We start from the raw sequence: 14367 nt of genomic DNA on the forward strand, positions 1-14367 counted from the left end.
ACATAATAACAATCCGTCAAAAACGACGACATAGGTTCCACCCAGTTTTAATGGCAAAACTAGAATTCAGGTACGCGCAAATAAAACATAGATGAAGTTATTGACATGTTTAGACACAGAGGAAATTCTATTTGAAATTTTGGGGTCCGTATGTGTTATCTTGCAAGTAAATGTCTCAAAGGGTATTTCTAGAATCGTATGAAATATATTTTAAAGAGACAATAAAGTGACATAATATTTAAAAATATATATTCTGCCTCTATTACGGTATAAAGAGTTTGTATACGCACGCTGCCCTACACAGACAGCGCTTAAAATAAATTTAGGAAAGTCAGGTGCCGTACGGAAGTACCATAATTCAGAACGGACTACGTTACAAGCAATGGCGGCAGCAGAAAGTGTGGAACTTAAGCGAAAAGCAGACAATAACGCCGATGGGGACGGGGATGCAGAAGAGGATGAATGGGTTGGTCCAATGCCGAGCGAAGCCACTAAGACCAAGAAAAGGAAAGGTTTGTTTGGGCATTTTAATACCACCGCCATATTTACTTAATCGGTAGCTTCAGCTACACAATGCTAATCATGCTAACGAAACTAAACTTGGACCTTCTGTGTTTTTGTTTTGTTTCTTTTTAGTGCTCGAATTTGAACGTGTGTATCTGGACAATCTCCCGTCAGCTGCAATGTATGAACGAAGCTACATGCACAGAGATGTTATTACGCACATAGTATGCACCAAGTAAGTTATAATGCCCCTGAAGGCTCTGCGATGAACAATGCAACATCTTGTCAATGACATGAATACGTTTCAACATATTGAGCTGTCTAACTCTTCTCAAGGTTCATTCTTGTTTTTTAAAAATGGAATTTCTTTTTCAGGACAGACTTTGTTATTACAGCCAGCCAAGATGGACATTTAAAGTTTTGGAAGAAAAACGAGCATGAAGGAATAGAGTTTGTGAAACATTTTCGAAGCCATTTGGGTATTAATTGACTTCTTCACTGTGGATAGAAACTTAGTACAATTGCACACAACAGTCCTTAATCTACCAATAGCATGAACATGATGATGACATCATGGTATACACAATGCCACGTGCAGTATTGTTTCAGTGTGTAATCACACTTTCTGGTCTTGTTTATTGTACAGGTGTAATAGAAAGCATTGCAGTCAGCTCTGAAGGGGCCCTCTTCTGCTCTGTTGGTGATGACCAGGCTATGAAAGTATTTGATGTTGTCAACTTTGACATGATCAACATGTTGAAATTGGGGTAAGTGTAAATTACACATTAATCACATTGTAGCTTCAATGTGTAACCATGAAGTTGAAATGTTGAATGTTGGTCTGTACAGTTTTCATCCAGGCAAGTGTGAGTGGATCTCCAATCCTAGAGATGCCATTTCCACTGTGGCCTGTTCAGAAAAATCCACAGGGAAGATTTTTGTCTATGATGGAAGAGGAAACGGTCAGCCCCTGCACATCTTTGAGAAGATGCACGCCGCCCCATTATCCCAAATTCGCCTGAATCCTCAATTTCGAGTCATCGTCTCTGCTGACAAAGCAGGAATGCTGGAGTACTGGACCGGCCTGCCGAGCGAATTCAAGTTCCCCAAGAACGTCCATTGGGAATACAAAACGGACACAGACTTGTATGAATTCGCCAAACACAAAACCTATCCCACCAGTCTTGCATTTTCCCCTGACGGGAAGAAAATGGCCACCATTGCCTGTGACAGGAAAGTCCGAATCTTCCGCTTCCTTACAGGAAAACTCATGAGAGTTTTCGATGAATCCCTTACAGTAAGTGATCACGCATTATTGATCTACACCCTTAAGCATGTAAATAATGTATTGGCTTAATTGCTTTGCGTGTCAGATGTTTACAGAGCTGCAGCAGATGAGGCAGCAGCTGCCTGACATGGAGTTTGGAAGGCGAATGGCTGCAGAGAGAGAACTGGAGAAGGTGGATGGTATCCGGCTCGTCAATATCATCTTTGATGAAACTGGTCACTTTGTGCTTTATGGGACCATGCTGGGCATCAAGGTCATCAATGTGGAAACCAACAAGTATGTTCCTGTAAACTAGAGATAGGTTGGGGCTCCATAATATTCAGTGGTTATAGGAAATCAACAGTTTAACACTAACTAGTCCATATTAGAAATGCTATAATATACACTGATATATATACGCATCAGTATCCTGATCAACTCTATGCACATGAGATACGTTGGGCTGTGTGAGGCAAATTGTGGTCGCACCAGATAATGACTGGTTTTCTGCGTCTAGGGTTAAGAAGTGGCGCAAAGCTGCTAACGGCTCCATAAAATAGACAGTCAAATATCAAAATCCGGATCTTTCTCTCCAGATGTGTGCGGATTCTTGGGAAACTGGAGAACATTCGCGTGGTCCAGTTGAGCCTGTTCCAGGGGGTCGCCAAGACCGTGCAAGTGGCGCCTACAGTAGAAATGAAGGCATCTGACAACCCTGCCTTGAAGAACGTGGAGCCTGACCCGACTATATTCTGCACCGCCTTTAAGAAGAATCGCTTCTACATGGTGAGAGAACAACGAGATTCACCTCCCTTCAGTGTTTGTTCTGCAGTTGTGAACTCTTTGTTTTGACTCCCAAGTTTACCAAAAGAGAACCCGAGGATACCAAGAGCGCCGATTCAGACAGAGACATCTTTAACGAGAAGCCCTCAAAGGAAGAGGTGATGGCGGCCACGCAGGCCGAGGGCCCTAAGAGGGTGTCAGACAGCGCCATCATCCACACCACCATGGGAGACATACACATCAAACTCTTCCCTGTAGAGTGAGTGTTAGAGCACATTCGTGCTGTCAGAAAGACTTCAGTGACACTTTCCAGGACTTTTAACTTGTCTCTCTTGTCCTCATAGATGTCCCAAAACTGTGGAGAACTTCTGTGTGCACAGCAGGAACGGCTACTACAATAACCACATATTCCACAGAGTCATCAAAGTACGGCTGATAAACCTGATCTGAGTAGATGCCTGCAGATATCCCCTCATTGATGCTTCTGTGTTCCGCTGCACGTAGGGCTTCATGATCCAGACGGGAGACCCCACAGGCACGGGCATGGGTGGGGAGAGCATCTGGGGAGGAGAGTTCGAGGATGAGTTCCAACCAACGCTGAGGCACGACCGCCCCTACACGCTCAGTATGGCCAATGCAGGCCCCGCCTCCAACGGCTCGCAGTTTTTCATCACTGTTGTGCCCACTGTAAGCTATACATCTGACCATCATTCAGTCTGAAAAGTGTTGACATTCCCTCTCTTTTTGCTACATTATGCTAAGCTATTTCGTAACTCCTGGCTAGCAACTGGCAGTGACTTTACCGTTGCTTTGTTCGTCTGAGAGATGTCAGGTATGAGTCAGTATCTAGCAACTTTATATTTATTAACATTTATCTTCTGTGTCTCCTCTCACAGCCTTGGCTGGACAACAAGCACACCGTGTTTGGAAGATGCACGAAAGGAATGGAAACGGTCCAGAGGATCTCCAACTCCAAAGTCCACCCAAAGACTGACAAACCTTACGAAGACATCAACATCATCAGTATTACCATTAAGTGATACCTTTGTTTAGCGGAAGGGTTTATTAATGTGAGAATCTATTAGGTGGAGGCGACCAAACCAGACAAGGTCGGTTAGTTTATTTTTTTACAGCGTCACAATCCGAGTCATTTACAAAAGCAACAACGTAAATCCACTGGTAACAAATGTTCAGATGCGCCTTGTGCTTTCAACAGATGGACATGTGTGCGTATATGTAAAGGCTTTTCACACGTGCATTTGTGTTTTTATACATAGTATAAACATTACATAGCAATGAATAAAGGATGAAATCAATCAGGAACGATAGAAACACCACAGCCGTCCGCTTTGATGCTTTCACATTTGAGCCTAAAAGGCTGTTGATCGTGGGAGCAGCTTCACTCAGGACCTAAAGAACCCCGAAGGACTCCACCCCAGATGTTCTGTTTAACTGTCCATCTGCTTCCTGGTGAAAAGTAACGAGGCAGCAAATAAAGAGTTTTTTTTTTTTTTCTAAAAACAAAAAAAAGCCAGTGGAAGTTGCACCTCGCACCCACATTAACGTCTATGTTCCTGCTCATAAATTCAGTAGACTGCTTGTTCTGTAACGGAAAACAATTTCACAGCAACATTCTTTCCCAAACTAGCGCAGAGGCAGCAAATGATTAAAAACACAATTCATGACCCCGCGGAAGGGCATCTGTCGAGGCCCGGCCGGGAATATCGCAATATTTGTCCAGATGTTTAAAGCCACTGGATTCCACCAATAACAATCATTCCTGTCCCATCTCGCTAACCTGCACATACACTGGAATTAGCATATGGTTACATCTCAGGATTAGTTCTGACTGTACACACCAGGGGTTAATAAATTACAGGATCTGTACAGGAGTGGCTGGATGTCTCGAGGTGGCGAGGGAACGGGAAGAGTAACAGAGACTACGTCAACTTCTGAGGGAAACACTTGCAGCAGAGTCAAAACGTAGTGGCGAGTCAAAGTCAGCTGCCTTAAAATGGAGCAGAGAGCGTTCGTCTTTAGCCGGGTGTGACCTGGAGGTGAGGAGGGTCAACTTGAAGCCGCACTCTGAGGGGAGGGAAGCGGGAGGGTGGGATTAGGCCACATCCAGGACCCCTGCTGCCACCAGCTGCCTTGAGAGCCAGTCCAGCCCCTCGTGGAGTCCCATCCCGCTGCGGGCGTCGCAGCCCTGGATGTGCCAGCTCCTCCCGCAGCACAGCTTGTGCAGGCTCAGCAGCTCCGTCATCTCCTCCACCGACACGACGCCGGGGACATCCTGCAAACGTGCACACACAGGGACGACGCCAGTCAAAACAAGAGGTCAAACGAGTGTGTGCTTATCGCCACGGTACCTGTTTGTTGGCGAAGATGAGCAGCAGCGCGTCTCGCAGCTCCTTCTCCGTCAGTAGTTTGGCGAGCTCGCTGTGGGCCTCCATGAGTCTGTCCCGGTGACAGCTGTCGATCACAAACACCACCGCTGGACACACAACACGATGACGGTAAAAAACAGCCCGGGGAAGTGACCAGGTGACATCGCAGGCTTGGTCAAACCCAGAATTGAGCATAAAAGAACATTTTCCCAGATGATACCTTGAGTGTTCAGGTAGTAGTGTTTCCAGAGAGGCCTGAGCTTGTGTTTTCCACCCACGTCCCAGATGGTGAACTTTAAGTTCTTGTATTCCACCGTCTCCACATTAAAGCCTTCAGAGATGAAACGCAGGATCTAATCAGAGGTTTGCAGAGGAGACGCGGAGACCTGCCGATCGGCGCTCTTACCGATCGTCGGGATCGGCTGCATGAACTCGTCCTGTTTGAGCTTGAAGAGGATGGTGGTTTTTCCGGCTCCATCCAGACCCAGAGTCACAACGCGGATCTCCATCTTCGGACCTATGTGGACCCGGTTGTCCTGGAACAGAGAAGAGTCGACATTGATGGACTCTGAACCTGCAAGGCGAGGACGTGAGGGGGGGACGGCGCCCACCTTGGTGAAGGTGACGGGGATGCCGGCGTCCAGCTGAATGTGGTCGGCCAGCTCCGTGAACTGGTGCTGCTGCTTCTGGAGCGTCTCCAATAAGCAGCTGATCTCCTGCTTGGCCAGCACAACTCTGCAGTCGTCCTGCGACGGGAACCCGGCGTTACAGATGCGAACGCTTCCGTCGAGGGAGCATTTCGAACGCGCATCAAGTTTCCTACCTGTTGAAGGGTTTTTTCACAGTGCAGGCAGGCGGTGGACACCTGAGACAGCAGGATGGTCATGTCCTCCTGCTGCTGCCTCAGCCAGATCAGCCTCTCCCTGACGTGGGCGTCCACCACGCTCAGCGCCATCTCCTCCTGCCGACACAGCGTCTCGTGGAGGTCTGCGAAGTAAGCCCGGACGCAGGAGCGCGCGCTCTCCGCTGTGCCGGGGACCTGCGGGGAGGCAAGGATCAACCGTTACCGTCAGGAGAAGAGCGAAGAAGGTGCACGTTTCTGATCCAAAAAAAAAGGTCTCACGTGTTCTGTGTGCGCCATGCCGACGCCGTCCTCCACTATCTGCTCCCCGCCCTCTATCTGCTGAACGATTCCCACCAACTTCCGAGAGTACTCCGACACCTCGTCTGTGAAGGTGCGGATGCAGTGTGCCATGTCCAGGATGGACGCGCGGATCTGGTTTGCTTCGGTTTCCAGAAGAGCATGCTGGAAGGCCAAGGCAGGAAATTCAGCGAAAAGCTCCAAATCGAGTGCATCTATCGAAACCATACCGACAGCGTAACGTTAGATAACTTGGAAGGAAGTGTGAGGGCTCTACCTTATGCCCTTGATGTTTGCCGTACTCCTTACACACGCAGCACATGAGGGCCCCCGACTGACAGGCTTCCTCCAGGCACACAAACTCAATGGCGTGGACCTGGTGCTGCGGGCACAGGGTCTTCTCGTGAGGCTTGTCCGCCAGCGGCACCCGGCGGTGCTTGGCCAGCGTGCGGGTGGAGTGGGTGAGCTGGGAGCACTCGGCACACAGGTGAGTGGCACACACGGTGCAGTACATGGAGGCCGTGTGGCTCTCGTCCTCATCGCAGCGAATGATGCGCTGCACGGAGGGGAGAAGGTGAGTGGAAGCGGCACCGGGAACGGGACCGGGTTGGTGCTGCGGAAACCGAGGGCGACTCACCTCTCCCATGCCTTTCAGGGTGTCGTCTGCCATTCCTGACTGATTGCTCGCTCCATTTTGGAGTCGCTCAAGAAGCTCTAAAAGCGCAAAGTTCTTCTTCAAACCCCAAACTCCAGAATCCCCTGGAGCGACGTGAAGAAACGGGAGTTTTAACACAAACATTGAGTCCCTCTTGATACGTAAAAGGGAAGGATTTACACATGTTGCTACAGTAACAGTAACATAAACACCATCTGACTTACCCAGCTCAGTGACCTGTCTGTCGAAGGGGCAGCGGACCGCTCGGCCATGGAGGGGCAGCCGGGTGAGACAGTCATGGCACACCGTGTGACCACACAGCAGAAGACGGGGGACCTTGTCCCCCTGCAGGGAGAAGACATCCTCGCAGACACCACACTCCAACACCTGGAAAAGAACACACGGCGTGATGGGGTAAAACTCGATCGAGGTGAACGTGAGTTTTACGCAAGTGGATAATCTGAACTCGAGATGCGCCCCTATCGAATGCTATGATGACAGACGCAGATGTACTCGGAAATACGAGCAATGCAGTGAGGGAAAAGGAGCTCACGATACTGGGCTACACCAGCACGAAGCCGCCGCAGTCTGCCGCGGCTTGTGCCAACTAGCTAAAGAAATCTCCTAGCATTTAGCACCGTAGAAGCAAACGGCCGTTGATTTGCACAGAACTATCGACATTAATCGCAATGTAAGTGCGCAATAAGCATTGCCTGGCACAACTTTCGCTAGCAGCTAATCCACATTCTAATCTCGGTGGCTGGCATCCAGTGGCACCAGCACCAACGCCAACGCAGCAGCCATCAACCCCAAAATGCGAAGACACTACAGCTCGAGGCACCCAGTAAAAACTAATCAAAATTACAGTCAATATTTGCGGTCCAATTTGGTAGTGCAATAACCTTAACCGTGTGGGCATTAGCTCCTCTCCCGTGTCGGGTACAGGGCTCCATCACAGCTACAGCGACCTGCTTGTTTATTCCAGCTGCAGCAGCGGCCATTCTTGGACGACTGCGCAGAGGACTGAGTTAACGTTGATTTTATTCAAGATAACAATCCCTCAAGTATTTCCGGTTTCGGTCTGTCAGCGTTTTTATGGTAATAGTTCTCTTTAGCGAAACGTTTTATTGTTTGTCCGTGTTTTTCCTCATTGCTCAAAATACATTTATTTATAAAAGCCATGCATTGATTCAGATCAATACACGCAGCCGCATAAATCGAGAAATACTGAATAATTTAATTTTAAGTTCGCAGCGCATGCGCGATGACACCGGGGGTTCACATGATGACGCATATTTTGCGCGACTCGTCTGCCCCAAACAAGTGTTTACCGTTTTTACAGTAACAATCCCAACAAATAATTTAGCTGTGCGTACCTGTAGGTTTTATTCATTCGCTGCTTACATCGCCTATCTTTTGTAACATCCCATTTATTTTTGTCTTCGTTTCGATTGAGTTTTTAATTGTTTTCATTCCCGCAGACCGATTCTGTCAGCGATGTCTCAGCCAACACAACGCGCAGCCTCGGCCCCTGGATCTCCTGCGCTTGTGGTCACCAGTATCGTCCAGAAATACGCCATGAAAAAGAAGAAAATTCTCAGTGCAGAAGATGCCGAGCTGTTTGAATTGACACAGGCTGCGGGGATCAACATGGACCAGGAAGTGTTTAAGTTAGTACCATAACAGAGCCATACACTTAACAAAGCAGCATCTGTAATCTACAATCAGAGCTTGATTTCAGGACTGATATTCATTTTCCTTTCTCATTTGTCTCATCTCATCCCGACCAGGATCATTGTGGACCTGCTGAAGATGAATGTGGCTCCCCAGGCAGTCTTCCAGACCCTCAAGGCCATGTGTGCAGGCCAGAGGATTGTTGAAACTTTGGGCAGCACTGAGTCTTCAGCTGCCTCCCAGTCGACCAGTGTCGCCGCTGCACCCACAGAGCCAAAAGGTCAGTGAACGCAGCACGCTCATGTATGGTATATATCATATAGACCTAAGAGGTGAAGCAAAACCTGGATGACTGCGTTGGTTGATGGTTTATTTGTCACATATTAGCAAAGCTCAACCATGATTAGAAATTAGAATATAAATAAAACTGTAAAAATAGATAAAACCACTAGAATGTACTTCAATTTCCTCCCCCATTTGTTGGTGATTTTCTCACTTCTTTCTCGTGCATGTATATATTAATTCCTTTCCTTAAGCACTACTGTCTGCAGATAATTGGCTCGTTTTTGCAGACACCCTTCACCACCCGCCTCTTAAGATTTTTTTTTCTCGACACGTTGGAAGTACAGCAAATGTTTGGGTCTGAGCTTCACGCTGTCATCAGTCTTCTGTTTCTTTTCTGTCCTCTTTTAAATTCTACTCTTCCACTTAAGAAGAGGAGCCTTTGGTCTCTGGAAAGAGCCCTAAGCTTCCCACAGCTCCCCCCACCTCATCTGGCCCCAGAGCCACAAGGGTCAACACTAAGATTGTGGTCTACGGCCCCCAAGACACTAACACTCCTCACTCTCAAGGTTCCCTTTGGTGCACTTTGTCCTACACCTGTCTCCATCTGCCCCCCTGCCTGCTTTATCCATTGCCTCATATTTTAAAGAATTGAAACTTGTGAGCGGCGACCTGCATGAATGCGTGCATGTTAAACAAATATCTCAACCATTTAAAAAAAAACAACAACCTTGAATCATTAAAAAATGCTGTGTTATCCCGCAAAAATTATTTCAATTCCTTTGAGGATGGTTATGGGATGTCTATTTCACACATTGCAATAATTTTCAAATTATTTTCTAATACTAAAGAGAAGATCATAGACATCCTGTCGTTCCATCCTTTCCTCGCCACCACTTGGTTCCATGTTCGTAAGGTTTGCCATGTCTGCACCAGGCTTGTAAAGCACAGCTCTAGTAGCTCGAACCTTGCTTCGTGGACTGATTTCTTTTCCTTCTTTTGCCTGTGTGCCAGCGGTGCGCAGTAAAACAGGAGCGGCCCACGGTGAGAAGAGCAGGGAGACCTCCAGTCAGCGAGTGCAGCGGCAGCCCAGCGCCACCAGGGGGCAGAAGAATAAGAGCTCCGGGAGCAGCAGCTCCTCTTCCCAGATAAACTCCTCATAGAACTCCATTCAGTGTTTGCCATTTGTAAATATTTTCTCTTTATGCCTTTATTTTAAGTTTGGTTTAGTTTACAAACAAGTAAAAAAAAACAACTTTGGAATGACTTAAAGTTCCTCAAAATAACCACATGAAGACACTCCATAAAGTAATTAATAATTACAAATTCTATTCTAAATGGTAGCTCAGGATTTATAGACAATTACTGCTAGACTAATTTCTAAAATGACTTCTCTCAGTGACTTTAAACCCTGCTGTGAGCTCTAAAACACCCGTGAGGTGCACTGGGTCAAGTCAACACACAGAGGTTGTATAGAAAACTGTTGAACATCAGCCAGACAATAAATGCTAAAACCACGTGTGGGTACGTTTTCTGTTCCGATATAACGGCAAAAAGTTTTGTGTTCTGTGTTTATATCGCAGACAAACACAAAAAACTTGTTTTACTCCTGAAAAGTGAATTTAATGTGCAATCTTTTTATACAATTTGTCTTAAATAAATTACTGAATAAAACAGTATTGAATATTTTTCATTTGGGGAGGTTTTTTTCTCAGATTTCTGACTGGTTATTTTCTAAGAATATGCAGATCTCTGTACAATATTTATAGAGTTTTTTTTGGTAAATCAACAGTATTGGATTTTCAGTCATTTTCACCACACAAACAGAATATCGAGCTTCTACTTCCAGTCTCGGTAATGGCTAAAGATGGTACAATGGCAGAAGAAAATTCTTTTGTGCGGGTCTCACGATGGTGATGCTCGGGTCTGTCTTTCTTTGTGTGCTGCTGAAGTAGAACAGCTGTCCTGTGTGGTTCAATGCTGGGTAGATAATACGGGTAGAACCTTGAGGAATCCCTGGCCAGTGTGTTATGGAGAGGACTGCAAAGTGTCACTTTCGAAGATGCTCACTTGATCTGCCTGCAACGGTCTAATGAAGGACATTTCACCCGTCTTCGCTGATTGCAGGGGACATTGTTGGGATTCGGAGGCGGAATTGTCGGAATTTGCCGGCGCTTCTGACCCGGCTGATGGTTCTCCTGCAGCATCACATGGGGGCAGTAGCAGCGCACGCTGTCGTTCAGCCACATTTCTGCCTTTCCTTAAAGGCAACGCTTCTCCGTCAATGAGTGAGGCCGAAATCGCACGCTGCATTCTTTTTTGTGCATTCGGAACAAAGCCGCCTCTGGTTCACCACCAGCGTGGCACAGACGCAAACACGGGCGGAGTGTGGAGGCACACGTGTGTGTGTGTGTGTGTGTGTGTGTGTGTGTGTGTGTGTGTGAGGCAGTCTGCAGGGCTTTATGTAGCCGCGGGCTCTTTTATGTGGCCGTTTGTCCTGTTTATGTGCTCCTGCCTCTCCTCTGTGCTCTGCACTGATGGCAGTGTGCCTGTAATTGATGGCACCTTATTGCTGTGGTGTAGCAGGTTTAATGGGGCTTGACAGAGCAAGGGGAAGCAGCATGCAACCAGGGAGGGAACTTAACCCTTTCGCACACAGACCCACCCGCTCTCCATCCACATCCCCGTGGCTTTCTGCACCCTCCCCCTTTGCATGAAATACAAATGAGAATACAAACAGACCCTCTGTGATTAGCTTGTTTATGATTCCCACTGTTATCAGTGGTCATGGTAATGGCATTTTGCTTCATGATCAAGGAAGCCCAGACACCCCTCTGACTCCTCTGCTGAAAATAAACACTCACCAGCTGTTTGCACTCCCTCTCTCTTCTCTTGCTCTCTCTCTCTCTCGCTCTCTCTTCCCACTGCTTTGCTTGGAGGAACCTAAATGTGTTTGACAAAGGTAAACGACGGGGAAATTATTTCCACGCGCTTGCAAGGAAGCTGCGGTTCCACGGGCGACCTATAGGGGTCAGTGTGGGTCCAAGCTCCGGCTGGAGACCTTCCGCCACCTTTGGTTTCCATAGGCATCCGCTCAAACATTTTAGGATGTGTTTATTTTGTCATGAGGGGATTTCAAAGCTAGTGCAGACTCCTCCATTAACTAGAGAACGTTATCCTTCACCCCCCCCCCCCCCCCCACACACACACACACAGAGGCAGAGGAGGCCGTGCACGTGCGCACTGTATGCACCATTAATCAATGGAGACGATAAAATGATGCTATTGTGTGCAAGGAAAGGGGAATGGCACATTGAATAATGAGCTAGTCAAAGCTGTTGGCAAATCATTAATGCAAGGTGTTGGTCTAAACCTGGTTCTCACACTCTCTCTGTGCAAGCTGTTCCCAGGTGACAAAAAACAGGGAAGAGGCACTATTTTAAGAGCCAATATCATACCTTTCCTCCCCACCACCCACATTTCTTATTCCCTCCTGATTCTCTTAATCTGCAAGAGCCCTTGATGGAGGTGTGGCGGAATATCATCCTGTTTTCTTCCCTTTCTCCTGAGTATTATTCTGCACTCACGCCGTCTTCATTTCCCTCTGCATTCACAGGCCGGGTTCCCTCACTTGTTGTCTCTCTACATCCTCGATCCCCCCACAACAGCCCTTCCCACTCCATCATCACACCTCCCTTCTCCACTCCCTGCCATCAGCCTCCTAGCCAGGCCGGCTGCAGATTGGCTATTTCCTGCACGCGCTCAGTAGAGCCCTTATCAGGGGTAGAGTGCTGATTGTTGGTCTGTCTCTCAGGCTGACTGACAGTTCGGCCTGTGCAGCTGAAATGCCTGATTTGGTCAATGTTTGTCTGTGGTGCCTTATCTCCCCGGCTTATATTAACTGCCTTGACAGTATGTGCAGACAGTCTCTCTCCATCTTGTTGCGCTGCCTCCCTCCACCCTCTGTCTCTATATCTCCATCCGCTCTATATTCTGTGCTGTGTACGCTGTCGTCTTTCATGCTGATCCTCCTTTTCTGTCTGTCTCTACCTTGAACCGTTGCAGGGATCAGAAGGTCGCTGTGGGCAGCTGTGATTGTAACTTAGGCATTGAATTGGCTCTCTTTAGAATGCAATTAGGCTGCCATTTCCTCTACTTTTCCCTCCAAAAATTAGGAAGTTGCCAGGAAGATGTTCTCACGCAGAATAATTTCACACACAAATGGAGTGTTTGAGAGTTGCTTTTTTTGTAATGTAGTCAGACACCGAAGCAGTGAACAGGGCCTCTTTATCATTGTCTGTTTATTCACTTTATTAGCACAATGATGAACGCTCTGTCTGTTAATAGCAGCTGTGGGAACAAAACACAGTTAACACCTATTTGGACTCCTATTGTGTGATAGGTTGGCAGGTTACGCATAAACACTCATCAGGTGAGACGCGCTCGCCGCCTCTACGTGAGGCTCGTCTCACAATAATTATTTTCTGGAAAAAAAGACTGTGGTTTGCCGCTCTAAAGTGTGTTCACAAACGCCTCGCGCTGTATAACAAGTGTGAGTCTGCTGTTGTTGTGGACGAGTGTGTTTAGTTCTGTTTAATCAGACCTTGATGAGGTCCTTCCCGGAGAGTTTCTGGGCCACCCCAGTGCACAATGGGACCTCTTTATGTGCACGATATCCACAGTTTTGAAGGGGCAACAGCGGAGTTCCAGTACCTCTGATATAAAACAGCAAGCTTTGTTTGTGATGCTGCTGTCGTCCAACTACCACCCATTCAGCACCACAGTCCGTCTGTCAACACTAATAATTTAGAAGATTCTTCTTTGGCTTCTTGTGCGAGCTTGTTACCAGGCAAATGCACACCAGTGGTTATCGAGTTGTCTCACGATGGTTTTTGTTGCCGCGGGAAACACAACTTGCACCTTTGCGGTGGTACAAACACTATTAAATCTTGAGAATATCATTTCACTTCATGTTCATGTAGTAGTGGTACCCAAATTTGTTGGATGGGGTTGAGGGCTGAACTTGAAGTCCATCATTTTCAGTGTCCCAGGTCGTTCTGGTAAAAATATATATTTTTATATTAACCCTTGAAAAACAGGACATCCGATCATGTTTGCAGTCCTTTGGAAGGGGAGAAGGTACTTGTCTAATTATACCAAACAGTCTATGGACTACAATACCCAAATAACCTAAAATCCATGTGTTTAGTATCCATGTGTTTAGTAGGATCCCCCCCCCCCCCCCATAATAAAGGGTTTAATGGGTTAATGGGCTTTTAATATTGTTTTAGTGTAAAAGGACCTGTTAGCAACGTTATGCAAAGAATTTATTGCTAAATAATAGCTTGTTTGTTAGAATTGCCACACAACACAGCCCTGGATCAGGAATCGAATATCCTGATCTGATGAATTCTGCTTGAAGCCTTTTGTTCTTTAAAGAAAGTCAGAGAAAAGCTTCCATGGAGAACAAATGCAATGGTTTGGCTTGTGGGCTGCTAATTGTTGATGGAAAGAATGAAGCCCAGAAGAAAAGATGGTTTCATCATTTCCCAATTAAGAAATCTCCAAAGGTGGCGCGTGCACACGCACGTACCGCGGCGCTGGAAATTCTTTTTAATCATGGCAGAAACTGAGGTTACTCGATCTTTGCCTCGGTTGTAATTCATTCATTCAT

At 46.9% G+C, this 14367-nt stretch overlaps 3 protein-coding genes across 10 annotated transcripts; 2 read left to right on the forward strand and 1 right to left on the reverse strand.

The window, feature by feature from the left end:
• The first annotated feature begins 324 nt into the window (after positions 1-324).
• ppwd1 (peptidylprolyl isomerase domain and WD repeat containing 1) lies at positions 325-3889 on the forward strand. Its single transcript, XM_057018513.1, has 11 exons — positions 325-512; positions 637-739; positions 880-983; positions 1151-1271; positions 1354-1801; positions 1878-2068; positions 2368-2557; positions 2632-2813; positions 2899-2980; positions 3059-3241; positions 3451-3889. The coding sequence occupies exons 1-11, from the start codon at positions 383-385 to the stop codon at positions 3592-3594; spliced, it is 1878 nt and encodes a 625-aa protein (XP_056874493.1). The 5' UTR covers positions 325-382; the 3' UTR covers positions 3595-3889.
• trim23 (tripartite motif containing 23) lies at positions 3641-7795 on the reverse strand. Of its 4 annotated transcripts, none has more exons than XM_057018514.1 (11): positions 7640-7795; positions 6962-7124; positions 6720-6841; positions 6360-6638; positions 6065-6247; positions 5765-5980; positions 5553-5687; positions 5348-5477; positions 5162-5272; positions 4924-5048; positions 3641-4847 (listed from the first exon to the last, which is right to left on the reverse strand). In XM_057018514.1, the coding sequence occupies exons 1-11, from the start codon at positions 7736-7738 to the stop codon at positions 4668-4670; spliced, it is 1743 nt and encodes a 580-aa protein (XP_056874494.1). In that variant the 5' UTR covers positions 7739-7795; the 3' UTR covers positions 3641-4667. The 4 variants fall into 4 exon arrangements, with proteins under 4 accessions (XP_056874494.1, XP_056874495.1, XP_056874496.1 ...); XM_057018515.1 differs by having other exon boundaries at positions 7646-7791; XM_057018516.1 differs by having other exon boundaries at positions 7603-7758.
• On the forward strand, positions 7155-10212 carry mzt2b (mitotic spindle organizing protein 2B). 5 transcript variants are annotated; one of them, XM_057018521.1, is made up of 5 exons: positions 7155-7173; positions 8219-8407; positions 8528-8691; positions 9125-9262; positions 9708-10212. In XM_057018521.1, the coding sequence occupies exons 2-5, from the start codon at positions 8235-8237 to the stop codon at positions 9854-9856; spliced, it is 624 nt and encodes a 207-aa protein (XP_056874501.1). In that variant the 5' UTR covers positions 7155-7173; positions 8219-8234; the 3' UTR covers positions 9857-10212. The 5 variants fall into 5 exon arrangements, with proteins under 5 accessions (XP_056874501.1, XP_056874499.1, XP_056874500.1 ...); XM_057018519.1 differs by lacking the exon at positions 7155-7173 and adding an exon at positions 8010-8115; XM_057018520.1 differs by lacking the exon at positions 7155-7173 and adding an exon at positions 8010-8105.
• Positions 10213-14367: the final 4155 nt, after the last annotated feature.

Source organism: Takifugu flavidus, chromosome 20 (assembly GCF_003711565.1).
Source record: "Takifugu flavidus isolate HTHZ2018 chromosome 20, ASM371156v2, whole genome shotgun sequence".
In the NCBI taxonomy this organism is placed as follows: Eukaryota; Metazoa; Chordata; class Actinopteri; order Tetraodontiformes; family Tetraodontidae; genus Takifugu; species Takifugu flavidus.

Excerpts from the sequence above, each read along its gene's own strand:
- ppwd1 (XM_057018513.1), top strand. The coding sequence starts at position 383 with ATGGCGGCAGCAGAAAGTGTGGAACTTAAGCGAAAAGCAGACAATAAC. Across the intron at positions 1,272-1,353 it reads ATCAACATGTTGAAATTGGG|TTTTCATCCAGGCAAGTGTG; the intron begins GTAAGTGTAAAT and ends TGGTCTGTACAG. Across the intron at positions 2,814-2,898 it reads ATCAAACTCTTCCCTGTAGA|ATGTCCCAAAACTGTGGAGA; the intron begins GTGAGTGTTAGA and ends TTGTCCTCATAG.
- trim23 (XM_057018514.1), bottom strand. The coding sequence starts at position 7,738 with ATGGCCGCTGCTGCAGCTGGAATAAACAAGCAGGTCGCTGTAGCTGTG. Across the intron at positions 6,842-6,961 it reads CAGACAGGTCACTGAGCTGG|GGGATTCTGGAGTTTGGGGT; the intron begins GTAAGTCAGATG and ends ACGTCGCTCCAG. Across the intron at positions 6,639-6,719 it reads CCCTGAAAGGCATGGGAGAG|CGCATCATTCGCTGCGATGA; the intron begins GTGAGTCGCCCT and ends CCCTCCGTGCAG.
- mzt2b (XM_057018521.1), top strand. The coding sequence starts at position 8,235 with ATGTCTCAGCCAACACAACGCGCAGCCTCGGCCCCTGGATCTCCTGCG. Across the intron at positions 8,692-9,124 it reads TGCACCCACAGAGCCAAAAG|AAGAGGAGCCTTTGGTCTCT; the intron begins GTCAGTGAACGC and ends CTTCCACTTAAG. Across the intron at positions 9,263-9,707 it reads TAACACTCCTCACTCTCAAG|CGGTGCGCAGTAAAACAGGA; the intron begins GTTCCCTTTGGT and ends CCTGTGTGCCAG.